We start from the raw sequence: 20,906 nt of genomic DNA, 5'->3' as shown, positions 1-20,906 counted from the left end.
GGTGATGGAGTCCTTAATGATGGATGCCACTTTTCTGAGGCATTGCGCCTTGAAGGTTTCCTGGATACTTTGGAAGCTAAGTGACCATGATGAAGCTGACTAAGTTTACAGCTTACTACGATCCTGTGTAATAGCCCCTCTGCCGTCCCAGACATTGATGCAGCCAGTTACAATGTTCTCAAAATAATACCAAAGGTGCCAAACTGATAGATTAACATAACTGAGTAGAAAAATCTGTTCATTACATGTTTTAGATACAGCTTTAAATTGTACAAGCAGTTGTTCTGAGTTTCTCTAAACTTACACAAACTGTTTAATCAATTTGACATATCTGTTTTGGAGAAAATAGGCAATTAGATTAGGGGAAGGATAGTGGGGAAAAGAGAGCAAAAGCAAGACATGTCTGTATTAACTGGCTGAAATTTAGAGAGATGACATAGATTTAATTTCTAATGCTTGCTTTATGGTTGCCCAGAGGTTTTCAAGTGAACTCTAATGTTCCAAGCCACTGACAGTCAAGCAGGTAAGGAATGGTGGGGTGTGATAGATGGCTCTAGTGGTAACAAGAAACTAAATAATTTCAACTGTGTCAGTGGCTTTTTAACACAATATAGCTCAGGTTTGGGGGCATTGGGGAGTTTGGGAAGGCTGTCTTCCGGTTACATCATTTACAGGAGCACTGTGAACATGAAACTTAATGTATTGGAAATAGATGCACAAAATCTGAAACTCACAAAATGGTGTGAAGTTTGCCAGGACTTCTATCAGGGACATTGAATCTTTACCCTGAGTACGTAGTATCCTTTGGTTTAAGAAGCCAGTCAGGAGTGTCCATTTGGTTAGCTTGGGGATTGTCACAGCTGTGAGAAGTTCCCCACTTCTGGAGTCATTGTCCATGTGGCATTCAACTTCCATCTTCATGCAATGCCTTACATAATCACCATCAGTAGATATTCTCCATCTAATCTATCCCGTTTAGTACATCTATTACTCTTAATAATGTTCCTTCTCTGTCAGGAAAGAACCCTCCAGGCATTCCACAAGAATGACTGCGGAGGCATCAACTCGGATATAATGGACATTTAGTCTGTGGAACTGAAGAAGTGGGACCTTTCCCCTATTCTATAATGGAATTCAATCCCATCCAGCCACATTGAATACAATTGTCACTCAGGTGGACCTGAAGTAGACAATTTATGGACGGTGATAATGCTCTTAATGTTGACTTGAAGGGTGACTAATTCTTTCTGGTTATAGGTATAGATTTGGTCCATTTGATGAGGAGTTGTGAATGGAACTGAACATGAAAAACATGCTGAATGATGCATTGACACAGGGCATTCATCAGGAGAGACCACTGATGCTTGCACTCCATTGGTCTCAGTAAGGATAGTTCAGTGACTTGCATATCACAAATGAGCAAGAACAGATGGGTGAGGCAGGAACAGAAGTGGGAAGGCCATATCAGAGCACACAGGGCTCTCTGAACTGCACTTAGTTAGATTGCAATGTTGTACCTGTCAAAAAACATGAACTTGCTATGGGCTGGAAAGACATGATAAAAGGATAATACTGTGTGTTTAACCTGGGGCTCTATTTTCTCTACACTTATGACTGTGTGGCTAAGCACATTACAAAAGCCATCTATAAATTCACCGATGTCATGTGTGTTGTCTGCAGAATCACAGATGGTGATGAGGAATGATATAGATTAGCTGGTTGAGTGATGTCACAACTTTATACTCGATATCAGTAAGACCAAGGAATTGATTGTGGACTTTAAAAAGGGAAAATTGAGTGAATACACACCAGTGCCCATCAAAGGATCGGCAATGAAAAATGTAGCAGTTTCAAGTTCCTTGGTGGCAACATCTCTGGAGATCTATCCTAGGGCCAACATATTGATGCAGTTATAAAGAGAGCAAGCCAGCATCTATATTTCATTAGGAGTTTTAGGAGATTTTGTATGTCACCAAAGACTGGAGTAAATTTCTACAGCTGTACCATGGAGAGCTTTCTAACTGGTTGCATCTCCTTCTGATATGGAGGAGCCACTGCACAGAATAGGAAAAAGCTTTAGTGGGTAGTAAACTCAGTCAGCTACATCATGGGCACTTGCCTCCCCACCACCGAGAACATAATTAAAAGGTGATACCTCAAATAGGCAGCATGCATCACTCAGGACATTGCTTCTGATCTCTAACATTAGAGTGGAGATAGAGGAGCCAGAAGACACACACGCAACGTTTTGGGAATAGCTTCTTCCCCTCCACCATCAATTTTCTGAATGGACACTATTTTTTGCACTCTCTTAGCACTGCTTATTTTAAGTTTACAGTATATGTGACAGCAATATGTTATACCATGGCATATGTCAGTTATAATAAATCTAATTCTTATTCTGATTCTTGCACTGTCCTGTGCAATGTGTCTTTGCCCAGGAGAGAGAGACCACCACCATGAAAAACCAAGTGTAACAGTAAGAAAAGATCTTGCAGACACTGGTTAAGCACTTGCACACAATGTGCACACAATGAGGTTGAGAACAGATGGTATAATTGATGCTGTAGACCACTACCAGGAGGAACTTCCCCTTGGCAGTGACCCAATCGATCCTCTCAAAATCTTAAAATTTTCAGTAAGGTCACCTTCAATACAATTATTTCTCTAAACTCCATTAAGCCTATGCCAACTTGTTCAACTTTTCATCCAAAATCACTCCCTTCATCCCAGGAATCAACCTAAAAGCCATCTTTCTGAACCACATCCCATGGATGTGTATCATTCCTTAAACATACAAACCAAACCTATATGCGGCATTCCAGCTGTAGTATTACCAGTGTCATTAAGGTGTCTCCAAACCTTCATATATTAATACATTTTTCTCCTTGAAATTAAGGCTGACATTGCATGAGCCTTTCTAAATACTTGTTCTATCGGCATGTAAAAAAATCCATCCTGACACTTGCAGTCTGTCTTTATCATTCCAGAGCAGATTACTCATATTTTCCCAATTATAGTATATTTCATCTGCTAGCTTCATGCCCACTTACTTTAACCTATCTATATGCTGTTACAGAGTTTTTAATGTCTCCTCCTTTCTTGCTAATCCACCTGTCTCTGCATCATCAGCAAATTTAGCAGTAATATAGTCTATATTTTCATCCAAGTCATTATTGCAACACTGATCTGTGAGACACCCAGTTAGTTACTGAATGCCAATCTGAAAATTTCCCATTTATTACAATTCTGTTCTTTTTGCTTGATCTACTCTGTTAGTTACGTGTTTCAAGAGCTTGAACAGATTTCCAGAATACCATTCATCTTTCATAAACTCGGCTTGTCATAGAATCATGCAGTACAGAAACAGGCCCTTCAGACCATTTAAGGCTGTTTCAACCATCTAACACAAATTCTAACACTAATCCTGTTTTATTCCCTTTGGAATGTGGGAGAAAACCAGAGCATCTACAGAAAATCCATGCAGCCACAGGGAGAATGTGCAAATTCCACTCACAGGACTGAAGGTCAGGAGTGAACTTGGGTCACGAGAACTGTGAACCTGCAGCTGAACTTGTGGCACCAAGTGTTGTTTAAAACTGTATTTTGACTTTTCTCATCAACCTGCTATTACTTCACTGAAATGGATTCCCATGTTTCCCCAATTGTTTCCTTTCTCTCTAACAGAACGATGTCAGGTTTGCAGTTTTGAACTCCTCTGTAACCACTCCATAATTCAATTTTTTTTTGTTGTTTACAATGACAACGACCACTATCCATGCTGCCACTTCCTTGAAGAGCATAGGATGCAGGCCATCACCTCCATTAGAGTTGTTGCCCTTCGCATCCATTAGTTTGACCACAACATTTTCTCAACTGATAGACAGTTGATCGTTCCACTCCCCCCCCCCCCCCCAACCCTTCTATATAGCCACTGGATTATCTGTTACTCTTGGGATGATTTTAGTGTCTTCTACCATGAAGTCCAATCCAAAATAATCATTTTGGCATTTCTCACTTTTCCATTTGTAACCTTCAGTCTCATCTTCTAAGTGATTTGTGTTTACTTTAGGTGCTCTCTTCCCTTACAGTATACTGTTTTATTTACATTATTTGCCAGCTTACCTTCATACTCGATTTTCTGCCTCTTCATAATTATTTTTAGTCATCATTTGCTTGTTTCTAAAGATTTATCAACCCTCTGCTACCACTGATCTTTCAAAATTTTCTGCATTTTAGTTTGATACTGTTCATTACTACTTTTGTTAGCTGCCGATCATGGTATCCTTCTCCAAGAAAACACTGAGTGCTCACAGCACACATCCAGATGTTTCGTGTTTAGTTAGGATCTCCCACAAGGATGAAAACCATTGGACTGTATACTTACTGCTGTCAGTAGCCTACAATACTTGATTGACAAGCATAAAATTGTAAAGTATATGAAACCTGTAGCAAGTGTGAGCATCAGATACCAGAACAACCAGAGGATTGAAAACTCTTTGAAATCTATTAAGGTCCCCAAACCTACCTGAGCTACTCACAGAATTTGTCAGGATTTTTGAGTCCATTATACAAAACTAGGTAGCAAAAACTGAAAATAATGCACAAGATGTCATTGAGGAACTGTGGATTGCAGATACAGTATTGTGGAAATTAGGTAATGGATGCCTTCAAATTCATCTAACAACAAACTGGTGGCATTCACTTAATTTTGTCTTCTAATTTATTGTCAGTTTGAATCTTTAAGATTTTGGCAGCACAATATCCAAAAATTAACTTGCCCTTTTCTAATTTTCAAGTACATTTTTGATGACCATTATTCTAATTTTATCATACATTCGCATTAAAGTAACCCTCATCTTAATTGCTGCCAATCCCATTATTAAATAATAGTTTAGAAAAGCTGTTAAATGGCTGGATTATTTTTATTTATGACTGATGTAGTGTGGAGATGTAGAGACTAAAACAACATCAATAATTCCTAATTCCCTAATCTGTGTTGAAATTGCTGAATTACTAGTAGAGTAGCATAATTCTGAACTGGAAAGAGATGTACTCAGCCAAGCCCTCTGCTCCTAATTATTATTTAAGAACCTGTAGTAGTAAGTTTGAACATGTGCAAAGCAGTTAGCCTCCTTATGATGTCTTTCATGAGTAAATAGTCCAGCAGTCTGCACAAATGTGCATTCCTAAATTATCTTGCCCAGTAAGGTATTTCAGCAAAAGAAAGCAAAATGAGGGACCAACACACTTCAAGCCTGAAGGTGAACCTTTGGCACTGCTATTTTGGCCAAAACCAAGAAACACAGATCAATAAGTTCCAGATCATATCTCATTAATTACTGTTCCAAATGATACCACTGAACTGCACATAAAATGTTGAAAGAATAACTAGTTATGCCAGTCAGAAAAACTGTATAATTTTAATTTTAATTTTAATTTTTAAATCTATAAATTTTAATAGATTTATAATAAGCGTGTTTTTTGAAGCTGCCATTAATTAGCTCATTCTTGTCATGTTGAAGATGGCTAGGGAATATTTTTCGCAATTGAGTAAGTGCAGGGAAAGTGATATATTTTTATGCAGTCTGGTATAATGTGCTCATTAAATTTAAAGCTACTTCCTTAAAAATTGAAATGTTCTATGTTAAAAGAAACAACCAGTGTTCCTAAAATACCACAAATTGATACTGAGCTGACTACAACAATATTGCAGACATTAACAAACAAGCAATCCTTAATATCCTTAGAACATGCTTTTTACTTTGGACTTCATTTAATTGCTTTTAGAAGTTGTCTTCTTGAATTAGAATTGAAATTACTTATTGTTCCAGCTATAATTTAAGGCCAATTTGTCATTTAAACAATGATGCTGACTTTATTCAGATGTTATTTGCTTAAATAATTCAATTTATCTGTAGTGCTTAGAATGCTCAGATAATCATCCCCAGAATTATTGTACAGTAGTACTTATAATGTTATCCTCCATAGAAAACCTTACAGACCTTGAAGTTCTTTTTTGTTTAATTGTTGGCATAGCAATTTTGTTCAAAGTCATAAGAAACAAATATTGGGAAATTTTGGGGAAATTCATTTTTACAGAATGATTTCCATTACTACATCAGATTTAGTTGAAGGTGAGTCTTCACTTGGTGAGTCTTCACTTGGTCTTCACTGAAATATTGAGTCCATTTCAGAAGTAAGGTTCATTAAATAGACACCAGCTGATCCAGTCAGTAGCTGATGGTCATGTGGAGAAATGTTGAGGAGGTATAACTACCCAAAGCTCTTTTCTTTACCAATCTTCAGCGAAGCTCCTTGACCCATATTGCTATCTTAAAGTTGCTACGTTTGAAGAGTAATAAGCACAGATGTTGAGCAGTTTTAACTTTACCCATATGCTGAGTATTGAGTTAGCTTTGGGGGTATCACTTCCTGACATGCCAAAGCCTTTCCATCATCTACGGCTTGAGAGTATAATGAAATGCTCTCCATTAGGATGACTGCAGCATTCAAAACTCTTGATAACACCAAGAACAAAGCAGCCTGTTTGATTGACAACCCACAAAGCACTCTAAATATTTGTTCCCTCCAGTGGTTTCTCACTTATGTTCAATGTTTTCTTTTGTGAGCAGGCAACTCCCCCTCCCCCACCTTCCCTGCTGAGATGCGTGCCACGCACACACACAACTGCAGGACTCCTCCTCTGTAAGTGGATTGAAGTTCAATATTATTATTGGAGTCTGAAGTCAGTAATATTAATGAAGCCTAATATCACACCTAACCTGAGACCTTAAAGTGTGAAGTGAGTCTTGCATGCTTGTGGAAAAGAATCATTGTGAAAGGGGACCATAACAGCAAATCTACTGTGTTTCTTCTTGTGGGATGGGAACAAAGCCTGGGCCAACTGTCCCTCACCTGGTAGCTGTAATGCTTTCCAACAAGTTGCTTAGGTGTGGGAAACTATGTATACCTGTCTGGACACATCCCTCTGCTGACTGCTCCTGTGGCTCCTGTATAAAGGCGATTGGAGGCACTGCTCCTCCCTCAGTCTCTGAGATGCCGTGCTCCGTTTTGCTGCTAATAAAAGCCTATCGTTCACCTCTCGTCTCCGAGGGTTATTGATGGTGCATCAATTTTATTAGTAGCAATTTTAAAACATGGAGAGCATTTTACGACCCGACAGATTGGATCTCGACCCACAATCCCAGGAAGCCAGTGACATTTTCGAACTCTGGCTAGCATGCTTTGAATCGTACCTGGAGGAGATTCATGTGACCGATCCTGCCACAATGTGCGGGGTTCTCCTCTCCAGGGTCAGTGCAAGGGTCTACTCCATGGTCAGGGACCAAACGGATCTCCAGGGTGCGATGGATACTCTCAAAAGACAATACCGGCGGCCCGTAAACACCGTCTACTCAAGACATCGCTTAGCGACAGGGCAGCAGCGAGCCGGAGAGTCGAGCGCTGAGTTTGTCCAGGCCCTATAGACACTCATGTGGGCCTGCAACTGCAGGGGACTGACGGCAGAACAGCATGCGGAGCTGCTAGTAAGAGACACCTTTGTTACGGGGATCAGGTCAGTGTACGTGCGCCAGCGGCTGCTGGAACATGCCGTTCTTACCTTACATTTGGAGATGGAGATGGCCGACACGCTGGAGGCCACTCTGCACGATGCTGACACTGTCCAGGCGCGCGATCTCCCGCCGGCCCCGTGTACGCTGCAGACCTCGCAACACGGTGGCAAATCGACCTCGGCTGCTGCCAGTCGCAATTCCGCACAGTGTTACTTCTGCGGACTCGAAAAGCACCCCCGAAAACGCTGCCCAGCCCGAGAAGCTACCTGCTCCAGCCACGGAAAGAAGGGCCACTTCGCCAAGGCCTGTAAGTCCAAACCATGAGCAGGGTCGAGCAGCACCGCAAGGCATGGGGGTCGCCATCTTGGTTGCTGCCATCTTGCCTGCCTACCTCGTGCGAGGCATGGGGGCCACCATCTTGCCTGCCCGCCTCATGCAAGACATGGTGGCGGCCATCTTTGTCGGCACCACCTCACCCCGCCTCCAACCCACGGGTGCTTACTTGGTCCAAGACGGCGATTCAACTCTGGCCTCCGTGGCCCTCAACCAAACCGCTCCACACCAGCTCTCAAGGTCAATGATGGACATCCTGGTGGAGGGGCACAGGACTAGCTGCCTGTTTGACATGGGCAGCACTGAGAGTTTTATTCACCTGGACACAGTGCAATGCTGCGGACTCGTGACACAGCCGGTAAGCCAGAAGGTCACTATGGCTTCTGGATCGCATTCCACAACATCTGGGGTGGCTGTGTAGCGAAATTGGTGGTGCAGGGCACAGAATATCGGAACTTTGCGCTACTGGTCATGCCTCAACTGTTCGCACCTGTGCTATTGGGGCTCGATTTCCAGAGCCACCTGAAAAGTGTGACAATGGAGTATGACGGGCCCCTCCCACCAATCAGAAATCCTCAGTTCTGTGGGACTTCGTCATGTACCCCGCTACTGACCACACACACACACCGACCCACACATCCCACCCAACACCATGCCGGCAGCCGCGCTACTGACACCACTTGCAGCCTCTCCACCCTCAAGATCCTTCCCCCACCGCTGTTCACCAACCTGACCCCCGACTGTAAACCTGTGGCAACTAAAAACAGGAGGTATAGCGCGGGGGAACAGGGCTTTCATTGAGTCGGAGGTGCAGCGGCTGCTCAGGGAGGAGATCATTGAGCCAAGCGCAAGTCCTTGGAGGGCCCAGGTGGTCATTGTTCGGACAGGGCAGAAAAATAGGATGGTCGTGGACTATAGCCAGACCATCAATAGGTTCATGCAGCTTGACGTGTACCCCCTACCCCGCATCGCGGATATGGTCAATCAGATAGCTCAGTACAAGGTGTACTCGACCATAGATCTGAAATCTGCGTACCATCAGCTCCCCATCTGCCCGGAGAACAACCCCTACACCGCCTTCGAGGCGGGCGGCAGGCTCTATCACTTCTTGCGTGTCCGCTTCGGTGTCACGAATGGTGTCTCTGTCTTCCAGAGGGAAATGGTGGACCAGTGCCAACTGAAGGCCACGTTCCCGTACCTGGATAACATCACCATCTGCAGTCACAACTGGCAGGATCACGACATCAACCTCCAACTATTTTTCCAAGCAGACAGAGCTCTTAACCTTACCTATAACAGGAACAAGTGTGTGTTCGGAACCACCCAACTTGCTGTCCTTGGGATTGTCGTGGAGAACGGGGTCATTGGCCCTGACCCCGACCGTTTGCACCCCCTGCTGGAACTCCCTCTTCCCACCACACTCAGAGCTCTCAAACAGTGCCTGGGCTTCTTTTCCTATTACACCCAATGGGTTCCCCATCACGCAGACAAGGCCCGCCCCCTGGTCAAGTCCACCACATTTCCCCTCTCAGCCGAGGCCTGTGCAGCCTTCAGCCGCATTAAAGGGGACATTGCCAAAGCAACAATGCATGCAGTGGACGAGACCATTCCCTTCCAAGTAGAGAGTGACGCCTCCGACTTCGGGCTGGCTGCTACCCTCAATCAGGCAGGAAGGCCCGTAGCATTCTTCTCTCGTACCCTTCAAGGCCCTGAAGTTCGGCACTCCACAGTGGAGAAAGAAGCCCAGGCCGTAGTGGAAGCTATTAGGCACTGGAGGCACTATCTCGCCAGCAAGAAGTTCACCTTGCTGACCGATTAGCGCTCAGTTGCATTCATGTTTAGCAACCAACAGCGGGGCAAAATTAAAAATGATAAAATTTTGAAGTGGAGAATAGAACTCTCCACCTACAACTATGATATCCTGTACCGGTCTGGAAGGCTCAATGAGCCCCCTGATGCCCTATCCCAGGGAGCGTGTGCCAGCGCGCAGCTCGGCCGGCTATACGCCCTCCATGCACATCTTTGCCACCTGACTTTACCATTTCGTGAAAGCCCAGAACCTGCCTTACTCCCTTGAGGAAATCAGGACGGCCACATTCTTAGCCCTTAGGTCAAAGGGATTGCCGGTCTCTCGCTGGCAGGAGGTCCTCCCCGAGGCACTCCACTCCATCCGTTTCCTGTTATGCACGTCCACCAATGCCACCCCTCATGAGCGACTCTTTTCTTTTCCCAGGAAGTCTGCCGCTGGGACCACCCTACGGGCTTGGCTGATGTCCCCAGGGCCAGTGCTGCTCCGGAAACATGCGAGGAGCAATAAATACTTTTCAGATGGTCGAGGGGGTTCACCTACTTCATGCGAACTCCCAGTATACCTATGTGATCTTACCTGATGGGTGGGAGGACACGGTCTCCATCCGCAACCTGGCACCCGCAGAAGCACCAGACCACGACCCCGAACACTCCATGGTGACTATGAACCCCGTACCCACCGATGTATATACCCACGAGACACCGCGCACACCAAGCCCTACACAGACTCCTCACGACACTCCCATACCAGGCGCCTTGCACACGCATGAGGGATTACTGACTCCTAACGGGCTGGCACCTCAAGTCAGGCCAGAGCCAGCACAACCACCATCACTGGTGCAATCACCACCGGCACCTGTGCTATGTAGATCGCAGCGCCTGATAGACTTAACCTGTAAATATACTTGTAAGAAACTTCGCCCCGTGGGGACTCTCTTTTAAAACAAAAGGGGGGTGAATGTGATAAACTATGTATACCTGTCTGGACACGCCCCTCTGCTGACTGCTCCTGTGGCTTCTCCCACAGACCCCAGTATAAAGGCGATTGGAGGCACTGCTCCTCCCTCAGTCTCCGAGATGCCGTGCTCTGATTTGCTGCTAATAAAAGCCTATCGTTCACCTCCCGTCTCCGAGAGTTATTGATGGTGCATCATTGGGACATGAAATGAATGTGCTAATATTCATTTCACAGCCATGGCCAGTTGTTTTAATACCCCATGGAAGTTGCTATTTAAAGGTTCACAATTTCATTCAGCAGCTTGGACTGCCAGATTATTATTCCTGTTCCTTTTCAGTGGCACCACGAAACCAATTTCTCTTGCTTATCACCTGGTATCTACATCCTACTGTATGCTGTGGCAATAAAAACTGGGCATTCTTTCTCCTCCTGATACCCAGAGGACTACTTACCATCTACAAGTCAAGAATATCATCTAATATTCTTAATGTCTGGGTGAATGTAGCTCCAACAGTACCATTACAAAGAATTTCAGGACCACTAAAACAAAGCAACCAATTTAATTAGCACTATATATAAAGAAAGCTAACATCATGAAGTCCTTCTTCATAGGACTGTTTGTCTCACTCCTGTGAAGAAGGAGGCTACATAGCATCCATGCCAGGACCACCAGACTCAAAAACAGATACTTTCCATAAGCAGTAAGCCTCAGCCCATTAACCCACCCCTCCATATCCCAACCACCACTACTTCATCATTTTCTGTCAGTCACCTTGTGTACAGACATTCCTGTGCCTAGCATCATTTTACGGACATACAATTAATCTATGTATATGACCTATCTTGTGTATTGTTATATATTGTTATTGTTGTGTTCTTTATCTTACTGTGTGTTTCTCCTGTATCAGATCTGGAGTAACAATCATTTCATTCCCCTTTACACCTGTGTACTGGAAATGCCATCAAACAATCTTGAATCATAATCAATATTCACTCCTTCCATTACATACAGTGACTGCAGAGTATACCAGTTATAAAATGCCCATATCAGTTAATCCAGCAGTACCTTGGAAACACTGAGAATGGCAAAGGCAGCAGGAACTTTAGGATATTATCATTTGCAGCCTTCTCTGCACATCACACACAGTCCTGATCTGGAAATATAACACCATTCTTTTATCTTCACTGCAACACCCAACAGTACTGCAGCAAACACCTTCACGGCTTTGTCAAGGGAATAATCTGTTTGACCAGTTTAATTGAATTCTTTGAAGAGGGAACGCAGAGTATCATTGAGGGAAGAACAGTAATGTAATTTACATGAACTTAAGCAAGGCTCCACATAGAAGACTGGTCCAAAAGTTAATACAAATAGAATCCAGAGAAGTTTGCCTAATTGGATCCAAATTTGGCTTGGCAGTAGGAGGCCATGTTTGTTGGCAGAACTGTTTTCACAATTGAGCGCCTGCAACTAATAATATCCATTGTTGTATGTAATATATGTGAATGATTTGGATGTGAATATAAATATAGGATGCATGGTCAGTAAATTTGCAAGTAACATGACGATCGGTGGAATTGTTGATAATGTGGAGAGTGGTTTGATGTGTTAGTGAAATGGGGCTGCAAATAGTAGATGTATTTTAATTCAAACAAATATGAGTTGATGCATTTTCAGAATATAGATGAACCCCATGTTGTGGGTGAGTTGTGTTTCTAGAAACAATCCATATCATAATTTTCCATAATGTGAAGATGCATCATCTGTGTATACATCGAGAAACAAAATCTGAAAATATGTGAATTTGTCTTTATTTATTTACTTTCTAGTCCATAAATTCCCTGAGAGTGAATTTTATTTTCCTATCACAAATATTTGGTTAATGACTTGGAAATTCTGTAAGGGCAGATTTCTGTTACTAACCAATCATAATGATGGGGAAGGGGGGTTGTGGGTGATGTTGTCTATATTGATAAGTGTAGGACCTATACAGTGATACAGTGGTAGGATCTCAGAGATATTGTTAAAAAGTAGGACGTTGGAAGTCCATTGATCCTTGAAGGTGGCAATGTAGGTTGATGAGATTGTTGGGAGGATATATTGGATACTGTCTTTCATTGGATGAAGGTATTAAATACAGAAGTTTGGAGGTCATACTGCAGATTTTTAGAAACTTGGTCAGACTTCATCTTGAGTACTGCATGCAGTTCTGGTCATCATGCTTAAAAGAAATATGTGAAAGTGCTGGAGATGTTGCAAAGAAGATTCTCCAGCATATTGCTAAGGGTGGAGTGTTTCCCTTCTGAGGAGAGATTTAAGAAGCTGAGTCATTTCTCTCTGGGACAGGAAAAGTTAACGAAGGGGCGTATTTGAGACATAAAATCATATGGGGTTTAGGCAGAGTAGCCTGCAGGAAATTTTTACCTATATGATAGATAAACTAGAGGGCACAACTTTGGGTAAAGAGAAAGAGATATGAGTAGTATCCTCTTCACCCAGAGAGTTGTTGAAGCTGGGCCATTGATGGCATTTAAGAAGTGTATAGATGAGCTGTCACCTCAAGTGGTGGATGCGATTTCGTCCTTCAAGAGGAGTTTGCATAGATACCTGGATTGGAGGGCTATGGTCTAGATGCAGGTTGATGGGATGAGGCAGTTTAAATTATTTGGCAAGGACTGGATGGGCCAAATGGCCTGTTTCTATGCTGTAGTTTTCTATAGGAAATGATTAAGGATCAAAGGCTGTGGACTCAGGAGATGAGATTAATGTAGAAGGATGCCCACTAGTTGGCACGTGCTGTACAAGTTAGACCAAATAGCCTGTTTCCATATTGTATAATTCTGTGATCTATTTTACGGAGGTTGCAGTTTACAGAAGTCGTTCACCAGCACTTGATCAGAGGTACTTGGGGGTGAGTAGTAAACTTTGACCTTGCTGGTGATGCCCTAATCTCATGGATGAATAAAAGCTTTAAATTCTTTCTGTTACTTGTTCAAACATTGTGAGTCATGGATTGTGCAGAACCTTGGATTGAGCTGATTAATACACTACTTGGCAAATCTGCATTACAGGTTTATGGTTTCACTCCTGTCAACCACACTCCTACTGAGGTGTATATCTGAGGAAGCGTGACTTTCACCAGAGATACCACTCTCATCTCATCTCTGATATTAAACTAATTTGTATACTGGGTTTGAGCCTTACTAGGACATAACTCCAATGAGGCTTTGGAACAGATTGTACTGCAGGACTGGAGGTCAGAGGACATTTTTAATTAAGGCAATCTCTCCCTACTGCAAGCATTTTATCCCCATTTGTCAACAGGAAGCTTCGTGTTGAAAACACCCCACCTGGTTGGTCTTCATCTTCGAAACTGTTAATGGTTTTGGTCATATACATTTCAAAAGGTCAATGCATAGAAAATCAGTCATGTAATGCTGTGATTTTAAAGCATAATGCAATTGAATTTTGATGTTTGTATGCCTTGAGAATTCTTGATACAGTTATGTTAATCACTAACTCACTTTGTCCCATTCACTTGAAATGAAGAGATTTCTATCAACTATTACCAAATCCTTTATGAAAGGCAGTTCTTAAATCGTGTTCCCTGTTGCTTTTAGTTGATTACAATCAACAAGTTTGAGATTCTGTGAATTGATTGATAGAGGTCAATGCAGTAAAAGTTGATCCTGTGTCAAATCTTCAAATTCTCAACTGCATAAATTACTATTCATTAAAGCTGGAGAGTCACCTACTGACTGTAGCTAGCTCCAACTGAAATTTCTAATGCAACCTCTCATTAAGGAATCCTTAGACTTAATGGTTTTCCTAGCAATCCAATGTTTTACATGTATTAAAAACAGTATATAAGAAATGTCAGTCAATGAATATAATTTAAGAAATATATTTTATGAGAATGATGGTTTATATATTTAATTAACCTGGCAATGTATCTGAGTCATCGAGCCAGACTCTGCTGTCTTGGGGCAGGTATTTCTACAGTTAATTACTCCTGTCCTGTTTGCCATTCAGCTTACCAGTGACTTCACATCTGCATGTTGTAGCACTGAAGTCAAAGGTGATCTGATCTCTGACCTTCCATTCAGTCCCTGGTCTTGGACAGAGTCTAAGGGTAGAGCTCAGACTTTTGTGCTGAGGGAGGCAGAGGCAGTTTTTCAGAGTTGGCTGATAAAAGTAGCATTAACCCAACATTTGAATGGGGTTTTCAAGTTTGATTAAAAAGGTAAGTGAAGGTATGTATTGATTTTTTTTAAAGTTTTTTACCATTTCTAAAAGCTTAAATTATTTTGATTAATTTTAAATTTTAAGAGACATTTATTCTACCTGAGATATTTGAAAGAATTCAAAGTGCTTTTACAGAGACAAGCTGTCAGAGAGGAAACTGGGTCTGTCACCCAGGCTTCATGTTTGTATTATGGGACTATCACCACAATTTGGTTATAATTTGTTCAATTATTCTAATTTGAATAGACTTGGATTTTCCTTCTCATAGACCCTTAGCTGATAACAATTCAATTACTGATTTAAAATTAATTATTAACCTAGCATCAGTTGGCATGACATGGATCAAATTTCACAAAACAGTTCTTAAGAAAGACATAATCTTGACTTCACATCTGGGAAAAATGTTGGATTTCTGATGCCAAAAATATCCAAGGGATTCGATTCAGAAAGCAAGAGAACACCCATACAAAGATGCAACCGGAACTGAAGTTTTGCTCAGAAATAAAGATCCGGAGGTTTTTCAAAGCAGTTTGGTAAAAGAGAATGAACTAGTTTGATATTACTTGAGCAAAAATTGGTGGGAATGCTTTGTATGGTATTGATAGTAGCAGACTCAGGAAGAGAAAAATACAAATCAGAATAGTAATGTTTGCTCTATTTTCACAGAATGCACCAACAAGGAAGCCCGGTGCAATCATCATCAGCAGCAACACCACTGTCTGGGCGGAGGGGAAGGCAGCTCCCACAGGTCCCCATTAAAAGCTCAAGTTTAGAGCAAGGTATCAACTTGTAACTACCCTTATAGTACATTCATTTACTATCATCTTGCAGTGAATCTGGTCTCAAGTACCATTGCAAAGGAACGTTTAAAAAGCAGGTAAAATTTAACCATGCTCCGCTTCTATAAGCTAAGATACTAAAAAACTGTAAATCTTTAGGTCTCTCTTTTTTTCTTTCTAAATCTTTTTATTAATATTAGTAATATGGAAAGAATACAGATGATATATTGATAAAAAAATTACCAACATACACATTCCATTACATATGAAAAAAAACATACATAATAGTTACAATATAAATGAGTTTACCAAGACATAAGCCATAAGATATATGTATGGACCTAGTAAATCTAAATATTTCATAATGTATAATATAAAAAAAACAGAAAAAAGAAAGAAAAAAACAAAAACAAAAAAATTTATATAATGCAAAACTAACTAATCTAATCTAATAACTATAACTAATAAGTAATATAAAAGAAAGAAAAACAAACAAAAGAGAAGGAGAAAAAAAAAAGTGGGCTGTTTATAATATCTCACAAAAATAAGTATTCATCAATGCCGTCACTTCCGGTCCTCTCAAAATACATAAGCTAAAAGCTAGGAAATCAAATGTACTTGGCACAGGGTCATATTACATCATATGAAAATGTTGAATAAATGGTCTCCATAACTTTTCAAATTTAATAGAAGTCTCAAAAGTACCACTTCTAATTTTTTCTAAATTTAAACATAACATAGTTTGAGAGAACCAATTAAATACAGTGGGAGGATCAATTTCTTTCCAATTCAACAATATAGATCTTCTAGCCATCAGAGTTAGAAATGCAATCATTCGACGGGCTAGGTCTCTCATACCAGATTAGATGTATATGTCTTTGAGGATCCCCAAAAGGATTTTGGATGAACTTTATCAATGTTAATGGTTTACCAAATGCTGTGTGTGATGTAGAATGACTGTGTAGAAAAATGGGTCAATAATTCGTGAAGTAACCTGGCCCCTGGCACATTTGTGATGAATGGTATTATTGGCCAGAAAGTTTGGGATAACAGCAAAGCAATAATTTGTAAACTTTCAATTAATTATGTAAACTTCTATTGGCTCATGTCATTCATAAAGAGTTTGTTTAAGATATTTACCTATAAGGACAAGAGAAGTGTAGGAGATGAACTTCAGATCCTGAGACCTAAATACAGTAGTTGTATAAATGTATGGCATTAGAAGAGCAAAAGAAAAAATACATGCACAATATAGCAAAGTATTTTGACATCAAGGTGTATTCAAAAGGAAATATGAATACCTGGCTAAAATTTAAATGATAAATCTAGAGAACAGAAGAAATGTAAATCATTGTTAATAATTGTGTGAACCTTAAGGGAGCAATTAATAGTAGAGGAAAGCAACCTGTGATCATCTTATCTCTACAGGATGATGCTAGAAGAGTGCATGGTTTTGGCAAGGAAGAGTGAAACCTATCTGTGCCTGATATGATTAAAACAAAATTGAATCATATATTTCAATTTTACATTTGATCCATTTAAGATTGTATTCCCTGGAAACAAGCAACCAATGACATAAACATTACTAAAGATTGAAAAGGACGGCATGAATCTATATTTTTTCCTGGGACAAATGAATTAAAATGCACTGTTTTAGAAATTATCTATAGGGGATCAAGTTTTTGTATTATTGAGAAGCTTTAAAACGTTGCTCTTTACATCGAAGTTTAATTGGTAAGAAGTGAAAAGAATAATGGATTCAAAGACATGATGGCAAAATCCATTATAAACTTCAAAGAGTGCTCGCATAAAGACAAATGTAGAGAGTTTTATTTTGATGAAGTAACATAGAAAGAAGATCAAGATAATACAGAAGATTTTGAGTGAATGCACTTTGGAAAGCATTCAACAAACCCATGGAATTATGGGAGTAGTGATGTTGTAGGAGTGGAGTTAGTTCTGAAACAGGAAACATAAAACAGTGTTGTATATATATTTGACAAGCTAGAAGTTTATAATGCTTTTTGCTGCAATGTATTTTGAGTCCATTGTTCTTCACAATTAGTGTTAACAACTACACTTGGATGTAGGAAGCAATTTCTTAAAGCTTTCCAGTCTTACAAGACTTGTTAAGGCAGTAAGGATTGTTCTTGACTTCAGAAGGATATTGAGCATAAATATGGAAAACGATAGTTAATTTTGGAAGATTTTAAGAAAGGTCTGTTTGAGAATTGTATTCCTACAGATAGTTAAAACAATATGTAGTTTAAGTAGGTTAAAGGCACTAAATGTAGAAGCAGATGGATTATGTACTGGTCACTGGTTAAACCTGACCTTATTGAGGTACAAAGGACATTCTAACAACTACATTTCAAACTGATGGAAAAGCCTAGAGCAAAAATATGGAGCTGGATTCCAATGCTTGTTTCCAAGGACAAAGAACTTCAATGATGAATGGAGGATGAAAAAGTTGGCATTATTTTTCCTTGGAACCTAGAAGTTCCTAAAATGATCTGTGCGAATTATTTAAATAATGAGAGGCTTTGAAAGAGGGAAAGATTCACAATGGACAAGATTTCCTTAAGTAAGTGTCGAATTGGCAGAAATAGCATGAGCAAATGTAGGGATATGCAACTGCAGATGCTGTAATCTGGTACATTTCCAGCTGTTTGTTTTTTGCTCAAGACAAAATTGGATGGGAGCAGGTACATACAGGTAAAATTATATATGACATCTGTCTTTACGAAAATTACTAGGAGTTTAGGGACAGCATGTTTCAGAAAGAGTTAAAGGCAGAAGCAAATATGGTAAGATTACTAAAACTTAGATAACAAAAGATATTAAGGGTTTTTTCAGGAAACAAGACAAAGCTTGTAGCAGGTAAAGGCAATTAGGATCAAGAGAGTCACTTGAGAAATGTAGCAAGAATTTAGGAAAGAAATTAGGAGCAAATAGAGGGGCCATGAAATATCATTGGCAACTAAAATTAAGGAGAAGTCCAAGACATTCTATGATGACAGCAAGAAGATAACCATAGGAAAAAAATTAAGCAATGCACACAAACTGCTGGAGCAACACAGTAGGTCAGGCAGCATCTATAAGGTAAACAGTCAAGATTTCAGGATAAATCCCTTCATCAGTCCTGGTGAAGGGTTTTGGCCTGAAACATTGACCATTTACTCTTTTCCATAGAAGCTGCCTGACTTGCTGAGTTCCTCCAGTGTTTTGTGTGTATTACTTTGGATTATCAGCATCTGCAGATTTTCTCTTGTATTGAAAAAATTAATCTCCTTTGGGACTCTCTGGCATGGAGGAAGCAGTGGCTGATTCGCAAGAGGCAGGGGGCCTTTTCTGGTTGGCTGCTGGTGACTAGTAGTGTTCCACAGGAGTCTGTGCTTGGACCGCTTCTTTTTATATGTCAGTGATTGGGATGACAGAATTGATGACTTTGTTGCAAAGTTTGCAGACTGTACAGATAGGTGGAAGGACAGGTAGTTTTGAGGATGTAGAGAGGCTACAGAAGGACTTACACAGATTAGGAGAACTGGCAAAGAAGTAGGTGACTGATGGAATACAGATTCGGGAAGTTTACGGTCACACATTTTGGTAGAAGAAATGAAAGGTTGAACTTTTTTCTAAATGGAAAGAAAATACAAAAAACAACAGAGGTGCAAAGAGACTTTGGAGTCCTTGTTTAGGATTCCCTAAAGATTAATTTGTAGGTTCATTCTATGGTGAGGAAGGCAAATGCAATGTTAGCATTCATTTCAAGAGGACTACAATATAATGTTGAGACTTTATGAAGCACTGGTAAGATCTCACGGAGTATTGTGAAAGGCCTTGGGCCCCTTATCCTAGAAAGGACATGCTGAAAATGGAGATGGTTCAAAGGACAATTAAAAAAATTATTCCAGGATTGAACAGCTTGTCATATGAAGAGTTTTTGATGGCTCTAGGGCTGTATTTACTGGAATTCAGAAGAATGAGGGGTGTCCTCATTGAAACCTATCAAATGATGAAATGGCTTGATAGAGAGGATATTTCCTTTGGTAGGAGACTAAGACTAGAGGACACTGTCTTAGAATAGAGGGATATCCTTTTAGAATAGAGATGTAGAGAAATTTATTTAGCCAAAGAGTGTTCAATCTGTGAACTTTGTTGCCTCAGGCAACTGTGGAGGTCAAGTCTTTATGTATATTTAAGGCAGAGGTTGATAGATTCTTGATTGGTGAGTGCATGAAGGGATACAGGGGAAAGGCAGGAAAAGGGCTGAGAGGAAAAATGGATAAGCCATGATGAAATGGCAGAGCAGACTCAATGGACCCAATGGCCTATTCTGCTCCAATATCTTATAGGTCTTGTTGACCAAAGTGGGAATATTTGAATGGAGCCCGGCAATCTGGGTCAGATCCTAATGAAAACTTCTCATGTACATTCAAAAGTGAAAACATTATAGAGTATACAATAGAGAGTTCAGGGAAAGTTATATGGGTAATCTGAAGTAGGCAGTATTAAGAAGGAGCAGATGTTGAATATAATGGGATGCCAATGATTGTTAACTCCCCAAGGTTTGCTGAGATCTATCCCAGGTAGCTGAGTATCAAGGGAGGAGATAGCCAGGGCATTGACTTGATCTTTGCATCTTCGTTAACTACTTGTGAGTTGCCAGAAGACTAAAGGAATACTAATATTGCTCCTTTTCAGAGGGGCATCTGGGATAAGCCATGTAACTCAGTAAATATGAGGGAAAGTATTGGAGAAGATCCTAAGAGATTGAATTTGTGTACATTTGGAAAGGCGATGCTAAGCAGAAATAGTCATATGGCTTTGTGCAGGAGAAAACATCCCACAAGAATTTGATTGAATATTTTGTGGAGGTATCAAAGAAGATTGATGAAAGCAGGGTGGTAGATGTTGTCTATATGGAGTTTAGTAAGGATTTTGACAAGGTTCTGCATGTTATTATGGTCCAGAAGGTTAAAGTTCTTAGGATCCTTATGTTAAATTTCATCTGATACCTTTTTGCCCATTTTACCATTTCTCTGAGGTTTGTTACTGTAGTACGCTCCTCACAGATCTGAGATCTTCAAGATCTTTATTATGTGTAGAGTTGAAAAGTGTACTCTGCAGACCCGAGTCAAACCACAGTATATGTTAACAAATGCAGTTGTCCAAGTAGAGTCCTCTGGGGATCTCCTTTGTGC

The 20,906-nt window shown here is 40.6% G+C and overlaps 1 protein-coding gene across 13 annotated transcripts in view; it reads left to right on the top strand.

The window, feature by feature from the left end:
• The window catches only part of LOC132400854 (regulating synaptic membrane exocytosis protein 1-like), a 554,853-nt gene that overhangs the window by 423,671 nt on the left and 110,276 nt on the right, over window positions 1-20,906 (top strand). For all 13 annotated transcript variants that reach the window (XM_059982306.1, XM_059982314.1, XM_059982312.1 and 10 more), the window contains one exon: window positions 15,590-15,702. In XM_059982306.1, the coding sequence (XP_059838289.1) occupies window positions 15,590-15,702 (113 nt within the window). The remainder of the gene's footprint in view (window positions 1-15,589; window positions 15,703-20,906) is intronic.

This window comes from Hypanus sabinus, chromosome 10, assembly GCF_030144855.1.
Source record: "Hypanus sabinus isolate sHypSab1 chromosome 10, sHypSab1.hap1, whole genome shotgun sequence".
Lineage (NCBI taxonomy): Eukaryota > Metazoa > Chordata > Chondrichthyes > Myliobatiformes > Dasyatidae > Hypanus > Hypanus sabinus.
The sequence above is the reverse complement of the archived record's forward strand: the minus strand, read 5'-3'. Positions and strand labels throughout refer to the sequence as shown.